This window comes from Drosophila mojavensis, unplaced genomic scaffold (assembly GCF_018153725.1).
Source record: "Drosophila mojavensis isolate 15081-1352.22 unplaced genomic scaffold, ASM1815372v1 contig_19, whole genome shotgun sequence".
NCBI lineage: Eukaryota > Metazoa > Arthropoda > Insecta > Diptera > Drosophilidae > Drosophila > Drosophila mojavensis.
The window spans coordinates 2,803,958-2,819,585 of NW_025318726.1; the positions used below are offsets into that span (position 1 = coordinate 2,803,958).

Consider the following 15,628-nt stretch of genomic DNA (forward strand, 5'->3'; position numbering starts at 1 on the left):
TGTCTTGGCCTGGCCCGAAGCTCCCGTCTGGTCCACCCACGCCATAAATGCTGGCCAAGCGTTGGCGCCTTATGGCCAGCAATAATTGTTAAGACGCGCAATTTGTACATTTTTAATGTACTCGTTACGTCTCTTTGGTCCTTTGCCATGGCCAGCTATCGCCCCACCCCCGCCTTGCCTAATTGATGAGTTGCGTAATTAACTGCAAAATGAACTCAAATGCTCTCATTGATAGTTTTGTTTAACCGTTCCAAATGCTGATTGCACGCAATCCAACCAAAACTCTCTCTATACAAGTCCCGCTCCCAAATGGGCCAATAACCAAATTGAACGTTAGCTCAGTCCTCCAGAAGACAATCGATATCATGATACCAAATATTATTCAAATTGGAATATATTACATACAAATTAGAAAATTTAATTTTCAGTCAACAAACGTATCATTCGTATATGTTTACTATGTTTCAATTATGTAATTTATGCAGAGGCGACAGAAATCCCATTTTGAAAATCGAATATTAATATATGAATTGGATTAATTATAAATCAAATATGATTTAAATTCCTAATATGCATTCATTTCAGTGACATATATTGATCAGAGATGAGAGAATATATACATTAATGTATACATTGATTACAATCTGAGCGGACTAAAGACAATGGATTAAGTTGTATAGTCGTATATTCATATATGACTTGGATTATTAACCAATCAAATATGCTTTAAGATCTTAAAATTCATTACAATAACAATGGAATATCGAATACTCATATATGAATTGGATTAATTACCAATCAAATATGCTTTAAATTCTTAAGATATGCATTCATTGCATTGCAGCGACATATATAGATCAGAGCTGAGCAAAGACAATGGCGACTTGAATAACTGAGAGACAAAGGTTGGCAATGAGTCGCAGTTGACTTTAGACGCTTTTGGTAATTGGAGCCAGGCAGTGGGAAAGCGTGGATTGCCAACCAGAGTTCCCACACGAGATTAAAATATGAAAAATATATAAAGTCTTGCATACATTAGTCTTGGCTTAGACCCGTAACAGATTCGCCAGCCAGTCTGGCTGGAAGGCGCTTATGCGGCGACTGGTTATTGAGATCTAGTTCTCTCTGAGCTCCAATCTCGTGGGAAGCGAGTTGCAATAGGCGCCGTGTGGCAACCTGCGAGCTCTGGCGAATGCGTCACATGAGCTTGGGCACAGCTTTTAGCTGTTTCAGCTCGGCTCAGTTCAGTTTCTTTTATGCTAACAAGGTCACCTGTCCAGGCAACGAAATTTATGCTTTCGATAGAGTAGGGCGAAGAGAGGGGGTGGAAAGTACGGTTGGGTCAGGTGCGGGTAGTTATGCTATTATCAAAATTGCCGTTAAGCGTTTGTTAATGGAGCTCATGGCCATGAGCTATGCGAATCGCATAGCCCAAGGGGCCAAGGCTCAGCTCTTAACCTATAAACATACTAAGCTCCGAGACTCGCCAATTTTTTCGTGCATATACATGACTTTCGTGCGTTGCTCCAGTTTAGGCCCATTAGCAGCCACGGAGGGGATGGATGATGGCTCCGCTAAAATCTATAGCCAGACAATGGCTCGCCCTGGCGCAGGCGGACATGCAATCAGTCAGGCAATGCACTTTAAATACGACTGTCCCACCTCGAGGAGGAAGGTTGAAGCCCACTATTGTTGTTGTTTTTATTGTTGTTGCTGCTGTTGTTGTTCTCAATTGTCACGCCGCTCGGCCGAGTTCAGTTTTGGCAAAGAGTTGAGGTCTAAAGCAAGAGAATGCGGCAGACAACATTGCGTGACTTACGTAGGTCGAATTTCCATTACCTCTCACTCACTCACTTGCTCTCTCTCTCTCTCTCTTTCTGTATCTCTTTATACTCTTAAACTATATTTTGCCCTATCGCATGCAACAAAAACAACAACAGGTACATTATCTAAAGGCCTAGTTCAATTTAAACCGGTTAAACACGCGTTTAAAGAACAGTAAAAATTCGAAATAAATTACTAATTTAAAAAGAATATTTCTATTTTAGAAGTTGTCTATTTTTGTAAATCTAATATTAATTGCAAGATTATTAATAAAGGAAGAACATAGATGACGAGAGAGGATGAATAGAGGATCAATGAGTTCATGGAATCGTTTTAGATTATTCAAGGCTTGTATACCAAGCTCTATAAGTGTTAATAGCATTTTGGAACAGTCTCTCGCAAAACTTCTATGTTTGTCTATATCGCCTTTCAGCTGCTCTCCTCCTGCCAGACATTGCCCAGCATTTTGGTGCCTGTCAGTTTTTCAAGCAGTTGAGCTGATGAGTTTGGCATTTCCATGACATATTTGCTTGGGAGCACGGAAAATATTTGCCAAAATGTCAGAATTTAAACTTTATTCATTGCTTGCGCCATGCCGTGCCAAGGGACACGCCCACCCATCACCCAAGCCCCCAAGCGAGCGACCGTCAAGCGCATAATTGACGCCATTTTGCAGCAGTCGTCGCAGCTAGCATCGCTGTCAACGTCACGACGCGACGCCTCTGCCGTCAGCGCCGCCGACGTCGCTGTCTTAGTATCTCGCTGCAGCAGTCGACGCCATTTTGCAGCCACAGATGCAGCCGAGTTACAGTGGGGCATTTGCCCATTTTTACTAGAAATTATCACCATTCTTGAAGGAAGATAAGGAATAGAGCATTACACTCCGAGGAGCACTAAAAACCTTTAGACTAATTCCTAAATAGTTTTTATACATTTGTAGTAAACTTGCCATAGCTCCATCTATGACGGATTCCCTTGCGGACTCTTGCATTTCAGCCCACTGTGCGACGTCGCTGCTATGTATCTTTCGGGTCGTCTGCGCGCACACTTTTCCGACGTCGCGTCGTCGGTTTTCCGACCTTCTTTTCCCTGGCCAGCATTGCGCTGTGTGTTGGGTGTTGGGCGTTGGGTGGCTGGGGGGTGTTTTGGCTTAGCCGTCGCCATTATTATGTGTATAGAACCCGGGACCCCGCCCAAAAGTTGTCCCGCCCCTGATACCGTCTGCATTGCGCGCTGAGATTTTGCGTTTTCCGCCTTGTCAAGATTTACGTTCATCCACCAAATGGACGACTACGACGAGGCAGTGGAGGCACGGCGAGGGGTTGGTGGTGGTGGATTTCAGCTTAAGCTGCAGCACAGCTGAAATGGCGTATTTTCTAAGCTCTGCAGCGAGGGCCAGTCGAGCAGTTCCACTGCGCACATATCAGGCTTATGCCAAGTACTCAAAAACTACTAAAGGAAACAAATATTAAACACGCCCTGAAATGGAGCCAGATTTGCGGCCAGTCCCTCAATCCCTTATCCTGAGTCAGTGGCCAAAGCTGAGCCTAATTAAATGTGTTTATGCACGTGAATAATTTAACCAAAGCAATAAAAGAGCAGAGAAATAAGGTAAAATAAAAAATATAACTGTAATAATAAGAAGTACAACAAGTCGCAATGTAAACTGAACCTAATTAAATTATGAATAATTACCACAAAATGTAGCTCTAAAAGGCTTTCGCAGCCATCGCACGCACATGATGCAATTTGTTTGGCCCGCATTACGTGAAAGCCAACGTTTTTGGCCCAGTGGTGGTGGGGGAGGCGCTCGGACAGCCAACGGAGGGTCAACTTTTTGTTTTATCGCACTTTCGCTAAAATGAACACTCTAACACACACAAGGCCTGCGGCACTTTTGTTAATTTGATAAAAAGCTAAAGCAGCGCACAGATTAGCCAGAAGAACCGAGCCGAGTCGAGCCGAACGGAGCCAGGTAATGGCCAAACCTCAGTACACTGGAAAAAAATAAATAGAACGTTAGTCAGCTGAAGTCGAAAAATATTTGAGCTATTATATAATATATATAATAAAATAAAAGAAATTAATTCTTGACATTTAGTAAGAGGGTCATATCAGGGGTTTGTCCCCAATTTACGTGAGAAAAAAATCTTAATTAGCAAATTTAATTATCTCTGTATGAAAATAATTTTTTTAGCATAAGCTTTATATGATTGCAGATGAAAATAAATGTACAAGAAAAATAAAGCTCAATAAACTAAAAATAAAATAAATATTCCTGACAATTAAGGCATATAGAGAGAGAGATTTATCCATAACCATAACAAAGAACATTAAGAAATTTTCATTTACTTTCTTCAAGCTTTACTTTTATATAATCAGCAAAAAAAACAACTTTTTATATAAAATATAATTATACATATTCATCTATTATTTAAAGCAGCTTGAACATAGAACTAACTCATATCGCTCAGTGAGCGTCTAGTTTTAGGGGTAGGCCTCAGCCCTTGGAGCTGCTAATTGAAATGAGAGACCCTGGAACTGTAACTGGACTGCGGTTGCTGTAGTCCTTGCTGTGGTCCTTGCTTTGGTCCTTGCTTTGGTCCTTGCTGTTGTTGTTGTTGTTGGTCCTAGTCCAGGGGTGGCTCGGACATTCGTCTTGCAGTTAGTCGTGGTGTAAATTAGGTTTTGGGTTTTATTCATTCTTCATATTTTTTGTTTTTTGTTTTTATTTCACTCTCATTTTTATTATTTCCATTTGCGCTGATAAAAATCATAATTTATGACATCAGCTGCCGTGGCATATTTTATTTCAAGTCGCATATAAATTTGCTTATAAACTTTGTCCCGAAAACCAGAGACAGAACTCACTGAAATATATATATTAGCTTCAGTTTTGGTCGTTGGACGCCATTTTATTTTTTGGGTTTTTCTCTTTTCTCGGCTTTTTTTTTTTTTGTATTTTTCGTTTATCGCGCATAAATCAATTTTTGTGACAAATTTATTATAAAACTTTAGACGCAGAGGAAAGTATGTAACGGGAAAGTCCCCAACCCCCAAAATGGCGACTGCCTAAGGGTGTTTGTCTAGGGGTGTGTGTGTGTGTGTCTGTGTGTGGAGATGGGGGTCTAGCGATAGTATGGGAATGAAAGCTGGTGCCAGGCGCTGGCTAGGTTAGAGAAACAGAGTGTGAGAGAGAGGTGGAGCGGGAGCTGGAGGGGAATCTCATAAAATATTACAATGACACCATAAACAATTTTTAGTACTTTTCCATGCCAGCTGTAAATATTTATTGTATATTATGGTCGACTATATAGCGAGTATATACATAACTATATTGGATTTTTATGAAGTAACTATGGTATCCAATTGGTAGGAACCATGGCTGCAACTGGGGCTTGGGGTCTGGGGTCTAAAGCGTTTTCCAGCGGGCTTATTTATGGCCCAGCAATAGGACTAAAATATTAATGGTTAATAAAATATAAAAATTTCGAGCTCATAAATATTTAAGCTCTCTTGCTATCTCTCTCTCTCTCTCTCTCTCTCTCTCTCTCTTTCAGTTCATTTCTAATAGTCACTCTCTTTCTCTTTGCAGTTGTTATGCATAAGGATAAGGAGGAGAACGGTGTCCTGCCGCACATACACGCTCACGATGGCTACAGAACCCGTGAGCTGGGCGCCTTCGAGCACGGCCTGCTGGACGGTGATATGTTCCTGCAGGTGAGTCGCAACTGCTACACCACACCGCCACCACCCCACCCCACCCCAGCTGAACTCACCTGAGTCCGACATCACCCTCACCGTTTTGCTTAATTTGTCTTCATCAATTTGTTTGACCATTTGATGGCTTCATCGCCAGGATATGCCGCATAATCAATCAGCGCTTGTTTAGCTAGCAGAGGGAATGTTTTATATGTAATAATGTAGAGATGTGCATACATATATATGTATGTATGTATGGCTAGCATATGTATTCGATTGATAAATGATTTGTCGTGTCACGCAAAGCTTCGGCTTGTAGATTCTCTTAAATTCTGATGATTTGCTTTTGAGTATAGAAAAATTGAAAATTGTTTAACAATTGAATGCAATTAGTCTCCTCGCTGCTGTTGTTGTTGCTGTTGTTGTTGTTGATTGTGGCTGCATTCAATTGATTGAATGTGTAATTGGCGCTTAGACATGTGTTACCATAATATTTATAATTAATTTTGGGCCAGTTGCACTTCAAGTTTATGTGCCACGCGCTGAATTGCTCAAACTTCAATTAAATTGTCTCACAAACACACACACACACACACACACACACACACACACATGTTGCAAGTTGCATGTTTTTGCTGAATTAAAGCGCTTTTGTGGGCCGCCGTTGCCGCTTGTGGCCAGGCGCGAACATATGCACTTGTCACACTCATGACAGTTTAATTTAATGCACACATAGCTCAGCCGGTCAGAGCTAGGCCAAGGGTGCAGAGCCAGGGGCAGAGGCAGACAGTAGCCAAACTGCGGAGTCGGAGGCACGCAATTGTGCAACATGCGCTTTATGCAACTTTTTGTTGGTTTTTGTTGTTGCTTTTCTATTTGCTATTTTCCTATTTCTTTCTTCGTGTGTGTGTTTTTTGTTTTCGGCTGCACTGCACAATTCAATGTCAAAGTCTGCAAACCGGCAAAGCCACACCCCCTTTAGGGCCCATTAGATGCGTTTCGCATGAGAAAGAAAATGAAATTGCAGCAAAATAAAAGGTGTTTAAAACACTTCACTTAATATTTGAGACAGATTGAATGAGTTTTAGCAATCTATGCTGAGCTCCGATGAGGGATCTACAACGATCTATCTGATTCATCTGATTTTTCGATCCGTAGAGGGTTTTTGAAAATTATTAGCGAACAAGAAAACAAATATATATAATATAAAATATAATTAAATATAAACATTTAATATAATATTTAATCACATATAAAATAATATATATCTCATTTCATAAAAATGCGTTTTCTTTATTACCCTGGTCTTTCATGGCGTATTACTAGACCATAGACAAATTCTTCCCTACCGATGATCTCTATACTAGATCATTTTACGCTTATGATGTACTCAAATTCCATGTTGATAATTGTATATAGAATTCCTACGTTTGTCCATCTGAATGCATATCGATTCATTACTAATGAAATTGAGGACTAGAAATTTAAAATACAGTTTTACTCTCTTTTGGATTAATCATCTATGAGAATTGCAAGAAAAAATAGAAGTGGATGATCAAGATGGATCTCGCCTGTACATTACAAAGTTATAAGCTACATATGTGTATATGGTTTCTAATAGTTGATCTCTTCGAAGTGGCTCTAAATATATATCTCTTTTCGTCAGTTTGAACGAGTATTCAGCAGTCGATTGCACGAGATTCCAATTGCAATAGACTTCGGGCAGGCTAATGTGTGAAGACCGTCGTAAGCATATGCAAAACATAACAACAAAAGGAAAAGAAAAGAAAAACTGCATATTGCACTTGGCATAGCCAGCTGACGCCTCTTGCCACATGTCGCGCGCGCATGGGGCAACGCAGCTGCAGCACGTATACGCAGAGTGCACATCAGGACACGGCCAGGAGGACTCGGGCGAGTCGTGTGTCTCCTTGCAATTTGAATGCAAGCCAAAAACTTGTTGTTTTTAGTGTGCTTGGCTGGCCTTCCGGCCCTTCCGCATGGGCGAAGTTCAGCTAATTGCCGAGCTGCACAATTGTGCATTTCCGTGCATATTTTTGAGCAGCGCAGAGAAGGGCGCTCGGGTGGTTGGCTGATGGGCGTGAAGGAGGGGGGAGGCACGAGGGAGGTGAGCGGCTGTTGCATATTTAGTTTTAATAGCTTAGGTATTTGTTACCTGTTGCCCGTTTCAATTGCTCATGAAGTTTTTCTTTTGTTGTTGCTGTTGTTGTTGTTGTTGTTGTTTATTATGGGTCACATATTATCATTAGAAAATGGCGTTTTGTCACGCAGCGCAGCTCATGCACATGCAGCCATCTCCCTTGCACTCACACAGCCGCCGCTACCGCTCTTGTTACCATTGTTGCTCCACATTTGCAACAGTTTTGGAGCGACTGTTGACACACATTTGCAGGCAGGCGGCTGCGAAAGCGGTTTAATTAATTAAACTTGGCGAAATAAAGACATTGATTTTAAAGCAGCCAAAGCAACAGGCAACAATTGAGAGGGAGACACTAAATAACAGAGCAAGAAACTGAGTGCGAGTGAGAGTGAGAGAGCGATAGAGAGGCCGTCCACCTGGCGTATGCGCAATAGCAATAGAATTGCTGCTGGCAAAAGTTAGCTGTAATTTGAGCAGCTTCCTTCGCATTTTATTAAGCAATTATCTGCCAGGGGTCCCAGTTGGCTAGCTAGCTCATCTGGCCAAGAGACAAGTTGGCCAAGGGGTCAGCTGGCAGCTCTTCGCCAAGGAAATGGTAAAATAATCGCTGCCAACTTATCAAAACACAAAACAGTAATGCAAGCCGACAATCAAATGAAAGGCTAGATACAAAATGTATATTAAGTAAGTATATATATATATATACATTTTTATATACGTATATACACTTATACATATATTACATTCGTGCGTCTGCCGCGTTGCTGGCTGTGCCGCACAAGACGGGCGTGTATTATTAAAATCGCATTAGAAGACGCCGCTGCCTCAAAGCACATCAACTGCTGCGGACAGCGCGGACAGTTGGCTCGTATAAACTGATGCACAGACAGACGCAGATTTCAGATTTCAGGGGAAGCATCAGCAACAGCAGAGAAAAAGAAAGCGAGACAGCCACACAGTGCTATTAGCGAAAGAGAGAACGAGAGAGCGGGACAGAGAGTGAGAGACGGCTAAAACAATTAAGCTGCATAAAAGAAATCTCGCTTGACGTAGGGTTATTTAGTCGAATTCAAATACTCTTTCAGGTATATTGCTTTCAAGCAAAGCAACACAAAAACACAGCGAAAGAGAGAGTGAGAGACTACCGGAACAAAATATTTACAGTTGAATCCGTACACGGCTCCGTAGCGTCCGTGCGGTCGTTGCAACGAAAATTCTGGTCCCCAGTCGAACTTATATGAGCAACCTTATACGGTTAAAGCTTCTTCCAGGATAACGTACCTTAAGCGACGTTATATGCGGACTCTGCTCTATATTTATGCACATATGAATCAAAACATAGCGGAAGAAGGAATTAGGGTACTGGTCACACAGATGTAATTTAATTATGATACATATGTCCTGAGATTGGTCGCGTCTAAACCTTTTCCTAGTATACCGTACCTTTGGAATTTTATCTCTAATTTTTGGCAACTGAAGATCTCGATTTATATTCCTAATGTATCAAGGGGCTTCGTAGATCTTACTTATGGTTTTTGCCTGTAAAACACTCTGTTTTTTGGGTTCCTCTTGGTAGAAATTCCATACGATTGGATGTTATAGAAGGGACTAGAAGTTGCCTAAAACTATAAGACTGCAAATCTCGCTTATCTTGTGTTTAAGACAAGGAAAAACTAGTATTAATTAGTCGAATAATGCACATTCCTTTCAGAATTACAAGCATCGAAATTTTTTGATGTTTGCTAATATTTTTATCGTATATACACTTATTCCTAATTATTCCTATGCAAAGGCTGTGCAATAGTTTAGCAGAAAATCATCAGCCATTCAAATGCCTAGCAGCATGCCTTTGTTTATAGCTATAGAATCTCTCTCTCGCTCACTCTCCGTCTATTGCTATCCTTGTCTGCCGCACTGCAGCTACTGTTGGCAATCTTTATGAAGATTATTGATGTGCTGCCGCCGCTGGCTTGACGACAATCGCCACAGCCGCAACGATGCAGGCAACGAGGCACAACTTCAGATTTATATATATTTATATCTACATATCCATATCCATCTCCATATGCATATCCATGTCCATCCCATATCCACATCCATATCCTTTGGCGGGCTGTGTTGATGCGTTTTAAATTATGACGCCACTTAGTGCTTATGTCGGCTAATACCAGCTCTGGCAACACACCGGCCGTCTGCCTCATATTGTTTCTGCTCTGCTCTGTAATTAGCAGCAATCGCGCGCATTTGTCTCAACCAACTGCGAGGATGGAGCCAAGCAGGAGTCGTCACTGCTACTTCTGCTGCTGGTGCTGCTGGTGCTGCTGCTGCTGTTGTCGCTCCTTATTCTTGCCTCTGTTGCAAATTGATATTTAAATACGCTCATATTAATTACAGTTGCAGTTTCGGTCCGTCTTTCTCTTTATTAATTAACACCGCGCCGTCCCCTCGACGCTAATAAGAGCTTAAGCAAATTTGTCTTCTGAAACACACACGTTTCACACGATGCTATTAAGGCTCTAGTAAAATATGCAATATACCATATTATAGTATATAATACTACAATATTATTAGAAATATATCTGTATTTCGATTCAAAGTCAACGCACTCCATTTTAGCCATGTTTATACAAATGGCATGAGTGGCGCCCATTAGCAGCCTATCAAAATGATATATAAAACAATAAACCACTTCGCAATGAAGATTACTATCAAAATCTCTTCCGCTCGCTTACAGTTTTGCATTCATATCTTTGCTTTGTTCACACCTATTCCTGAAAACCTTCTTCCCTGTTGCTGCTGGGCCGACAGTCTATTGATAATTACAATGCTCCATTGCTCGATATGAAACCTGCAATTAAGCAAGAACAACAATGAGGAGTCAGCGAGGAAGCAGTACCCCTTGCCTGAGAGGGGGCGAGCAGGGGCATACATGAGAAAATGGACTATACTTAAATAATTTGGTGAGGTAAAACAAATGCTTGTAGCGAACGTCGGCGTCAGAGTCTGCATTTAGTTGAAACTCATTGATTTAATTGCGCATCATTTCCTGGTTCAGTTTGATGTGGAACTTCTAAGTCCCCTTTCCCGTCTCTATAGCTGTCTTTGTCTCTGTCTCTGGCTGCAATGAAATGAGCCCGCTTAAGCGCTGATTACGTTTTGGCCTTAAGTTAACGCCGCTCTTTCTGACCCTCGATCTTCTCTCTCTCTCTCTCGTTCTCTTTGTCTCTCTGTCTGTGGTTCATTCACAGTTTTTGGGTCTACATCTAGACCGCGAAATGATGGATTAATCCATTCAAAAAACCGGCAGCTACTACAATTACGAGACGATTCAGCCCCTTCTGCCGCTGTCTGTAACTCCGATACACCTTCCTCCAATGCTCTATCTCTCTCTTGCTTTGTGGCTCTCTATCGATTTTCTGAAAGTTATCTTTAGCTGGTCAATTTGACAGTCGCTTGCTCCCAATCGTTCCCTCAAGCAACATTTATTTCGTAGTTTTGATTTAATTTTTGTTTTGCTCCCTCTTTCAGCGTCCATCTTTTGCTCTCTCTCTCTCTCTCTCTCTCTCTCTCTCTCTCTCTCTCTCTCTCTCTCTCTCACTCCCTCTTTGTCTCTCTTTTTCGTCTATTGCAAACAGTTTGACTTTTTCTTTATATTCTGTTGTATTTTCTTGTTCTTGCAGGCTCTAAATGGATTTCTAATGATACTGACATGCGAAGGCGAGGTCTTCTTTGCCACGCACAGCATCGAGAGCTATTTGGGTTTTCATCAGGTAAGTGGACAAGAGCAAAGACGCCTTCTGGGGTGGCTGAGGCATCCAATCTTTTTGATTGATTTTAATTGCCCGAGGCTAGCCGGGAGTTTCTTTGAATGATATCAAGTGCTACTTCTTCTTTTCATTCTTCTTTTTTTTTTGGGTCAAGCTCATTGCGTAAATTGGTAACAGCACTCAGTTTAGCCGCTCATAGCGCTCAAGTCTATTCAGTTCCGACCAATAGTTGAAGGCAGCACCTCTATAATTATAAAATCAATCGAAACTTGTTAGAATGGCTGCTTGGCTAAAATATTTGCCCCCGGCTAAATTCAAATGTAGTAACAAATTTAAATACATACACCCCGGGTCATAAAAATAGCAGTAGCTCTATTATGTATACGCGTAAATAGGCTCTTATATATGTATTTCTTTTTCTATAGGGAATGAAATAGACTGGGAATGCCTAACATTTGGTGAATACAGGAATATAGAGTATAGAAACATTGGAAAATCCTCTTCTCTGCTGGAAGATCTAGTACCTTATGGAGCAATGAAAAATTTAAAATATTTGCATTTATTTACATATTAAATTGATTACATATCAAATATTTAAATCCTATTTCGAGTTATACTACGCTCATCCTTGAAGGCAATTCCTTGAAATGTTCATGAAGAAGTTCGGGGAGAATTTGAATTTCCTGGGTACCTTATCATATACTACTCAATCATTTGGAATACGAAGTCAACTATTTTGTCGAGCAGTGTAGCTTAACGCGATCGACGGCTGTCCAGTTGAAGATAGAGAAGGATAGCTTAGTCTGTTCCCCATCCCTACACATGCACATAAATACATAAATAAATCCTCGTCGACTGTTGCATACATTTGCTCAAAACTCGTATACCCTGTTGGCGCGTTATCCATGGTTTGAGGGTATAATTTTGAAGGTGCCACACAGCAGATGCCACCGATAGCCAGGCGCGGCAGCACGACGGTAAGACTGAACGACGGCGTGTTGCGTGGCAGGTTCTGTGGCCATAAATAAAAATCAGATCAGCGTGAGGATTGCGCAATCGCAAATACCACAAGATTTGCTTACGCAGCTGTCAAAGGCAGCGGGCGAGGGGGACCCTTCGCACAGGGCGTGGCATTGTGTGTTGTGCATTGGTATTATTAACTTGCGACGCCTCTGCAGCTGTGCGACCAACTGCCCCCAAACGGGCCAACATGTTTTGGGCCTAACTCGAGAATCCAGTGGCTGCCACTACCTGCTGCTGCTGCTGCTCCTGCTCTCGCTGCTACTCCTGCTCACCGCGTCTGCTTCACCGCAACGCCCCTTTCTGCCCTATTTGTATTATTTTTTGTTTGCCTACTTTATTGTATTGGCGCTTGTCGAATGGAAATTGAAAATTTTCAGTTAGCTTTCTTTGGGCCTAAGGAGAGGGGCCTCTGCCTGCCTTGCCTCGCCTCGCCCCTTGCCCCTTACCTTCTCCTGCGCCATCGCATTTTAATTTAGTTGTAAATGTGTAAAGCGGCATTTGACACGCCCCGTTTGGCAGCTCAATTAAAAAACGTAGCTGCCTATTACCATGGCCATTGGCCATCGGATTGCTGCTTCTTCTTCTTGTTCGAGCGCATTCAAGTATATTCCAATTGAGATTGCGGTCAAATCATTTGCTTTGTTGGTTTTACTTGCGCACAGATGTACAGATGTAGAAAGTTTTGGCTCTCAGTTCCTCCAGTTCCTTACTGAAATGTGGGCTATGCGCTAGAGATGGGTGCGTGCCTATCGTGATTTCTTCTTTTAATAAAATTCAATAAGTGCTTGCAACATCCCCCAAGTTAAAAGACAGTTTGGGTCACTGCTAAAAGCAGTTGGCTTAGCTTATGAAAAGGACAGCTTAGTGGTAACTAATGTTAGCTTGGAGCTCAGTTTTATGTTAACTAACAGTTCTGTTATGGCTTTACATTTTGAGATCTGTTATGCAATTAAGAGTTTAAAGGGTACTCAAGCCACTCGGAATCCGACAAAGAGTAGCTTGACGATGACGAACACGAATTTGACACGACTTAACTGCTGCCTGTGCGTGCCTGTCGTGCTTATCGTGCTTTTCTTTTTTATAACATGCAATAAGTTCATATCAGGAGCCCAACCTCACGGCTTACCACGACCCGTGCTCCGAGAAAAACCTAAGCTCACTGTCCATCTGACCTCACGATGAGCTACGATAGCTTAACACGAGCTCAACACGACTCAGCTCTTCCTCCCGCTCTGTCGTGCTTTAAGTACTCACGATACTTCACGACATTCATTGATCATGTGAATATTAAAGCAGAGCTAGCATCACTTGGCACGATGAAGCTCGTTCTTGTGCTCGTGCTCGTGCTGATGTTTTGTCGTGCCGATATATGCTCACGCATCGCAGCTCTGGGCGCACAGCTGTCTTCCGATCCTCTTCCCGGCGCGTGCAGAATTTATGTCTCAATTTGTGGCCAACATGGGGCGCATTTTCAATTTGCGCGCATTTTGATTTATACGCCCGAAAAAAGCAAATCAAACCAAGGCAGAGGCCCAAAATTAAACGCGAAAGCGAAAATCAATAACAAAGTTGACTGAACCCCAAGAGACAATAATAATAATAATAAGAAGAAGAAGCAGTATAAGAAGAAGACGAGATGAGACCAGAGCCTAACCAGCCAAATTTTCCCATCCTCCTTTCAGTCGGACATTGTGCATCAGTCGGTTTACGAGCTAGTCCACTCGGAGGATCGCGAGGAGCTGCAGCGCCAGCTGCTCTGGAACAGCTTCCTGCCCGCGGACATGTCCAGCATGCAGCTGGCGGAGACTCTGGCGCCGGACAAGGCGCTCTACCTGGAGCGCAGCTTCACTGTGCGCTTCCGCTGCCTCCTGGACAACACGTCCGGCTTCCTGCGCTTGGACATTCGCGGCCGCATCAAGATACTGCACGGCCAGAACCGGAAGACGGAGGAGCCGCCACTGGCGCTGTTCGCCTACTGCACGCCTTTCGGCCCGCCCAGCCTGCTGGAGATACCGCACAAGGAGAACATGTTCAAGTCCAAGCACAAGCTGGACTTCTCGCTGGTGTCCATGGACCAGCGGGGCAAGCACATACTGGGCTATGCGGACGCCGAGCTGGTCAACATGGGCGGCTACGATCTGGTCCACTACGACGACTTGGCCTACGTGGCAAGCGCCCATCAGGAGCGTAAGTAGAGTAGAGGTGCACCAAAGTGCCAGGCCCAATCCTAACCCCATCCCATTGCAATTGCAGTGCTGAAGACCGGCGCCTCGGGCATGATCGCCTATCGCTACCAGAAGAAGGACGGCGAGTGGCAGTGGCTGCAGACCAGCTCGCGGCTGGTCTACAAGAACTCCAAGCCAGACTTTGTGATCTGCACGCATCGCCAGCTGATGGACGAGGAGGGCCACGATCTGCTCGGCAAGCGCACCATGGACTTTAAGGTTAGCTACCTGGACACCGGCCTGGCGTCCACGTACTTCTCCGAAGCGGACCAGCTGGTGGTGCCACCCACCAGTGCCAGTGTCTCGCCCACGGCGCACGCGCTGCCGCCGCCGGTCACGCCCACGCGCCCCAATCGCCGCTACAAGACGCAGCTGCGCGACTTCTTGTCCACGTGCCGCAGCAAGCGCAAGCTGCAGCAGCAGCAGCATCAGCAGCAGCAGCTGCAGGCACAGCAGTCGTCGCCGTTGGCTCAGGTGGGCTCGCCCGCTCCGGCGGTGGTGGAGTACCTGCCGGATCCTGCGGCTGCTGTGGCGGCCGCCTACTCCAATCTGAATCCCATGTACACCACGTCGCCATATGCCACCGCCGCGGACAACCTGTACATGGGCAGCTCCATGCCGGCGAATGCCTTCTACCCGGTCAGCGAGAACCTCTTCCATCAGTATCGGCTGCAGGGCGCCGTTGGCGTCGGCGGCTACTACACGGATTATCCGCATACGGGCGCGCCGGCCTCGGCGTACGTGGCCAACGGGTTCCTCTCGTACGACGGCTATGCCATTGCCTCCAAGGCGCAGGACGAGAAGTGGCAGGAGACGGGCAAGTACTACAGTGGCTACAGCAGCGGATACGGCAGTCCGACGTCCACGCCGCAGGTAAGTCCCCCAGGGAGCAGTAACTCGCGACGGCTTGTATCGAACTCAATCTC

The 15,628-nt window shown here is 43.8% G+C and overlaps 1 protein-coding gene across 2 annotated transcripts in view; it reads left to right on the forward strand.

Moving 5' to 3' along the window:
* The window catches only part of LOC6572267 (circadian locomoter output cycles protein kaput), a 39,706-nt gene that overhangs the window by 20,590 nt on the left and 3,488 nt on the right, over nt 1-15,628 (forward strand). For both annotated transcript variants that reach the window (XM_044007695.1, XM_044007696.1), the window contains 4 exons: nt 5,420-5,544; nt 11,368-11,457; nt 14,160-14,664; nt 14,731-15,575. In XM_044007695.1, the coding sequence (XP_043863630.1) occupies nt 5,420-5,544; nt 11,368-11,457; nt 14,160-14,664; nt 14,731-15,575 (1,565 nt within the window). The remainder of the gene's footprint in view (nt 1-5,419; nt 5,545-11,367; nt 11,458-14,159; nt 14,665-14,730; nt 15,576-15,628) is intronic.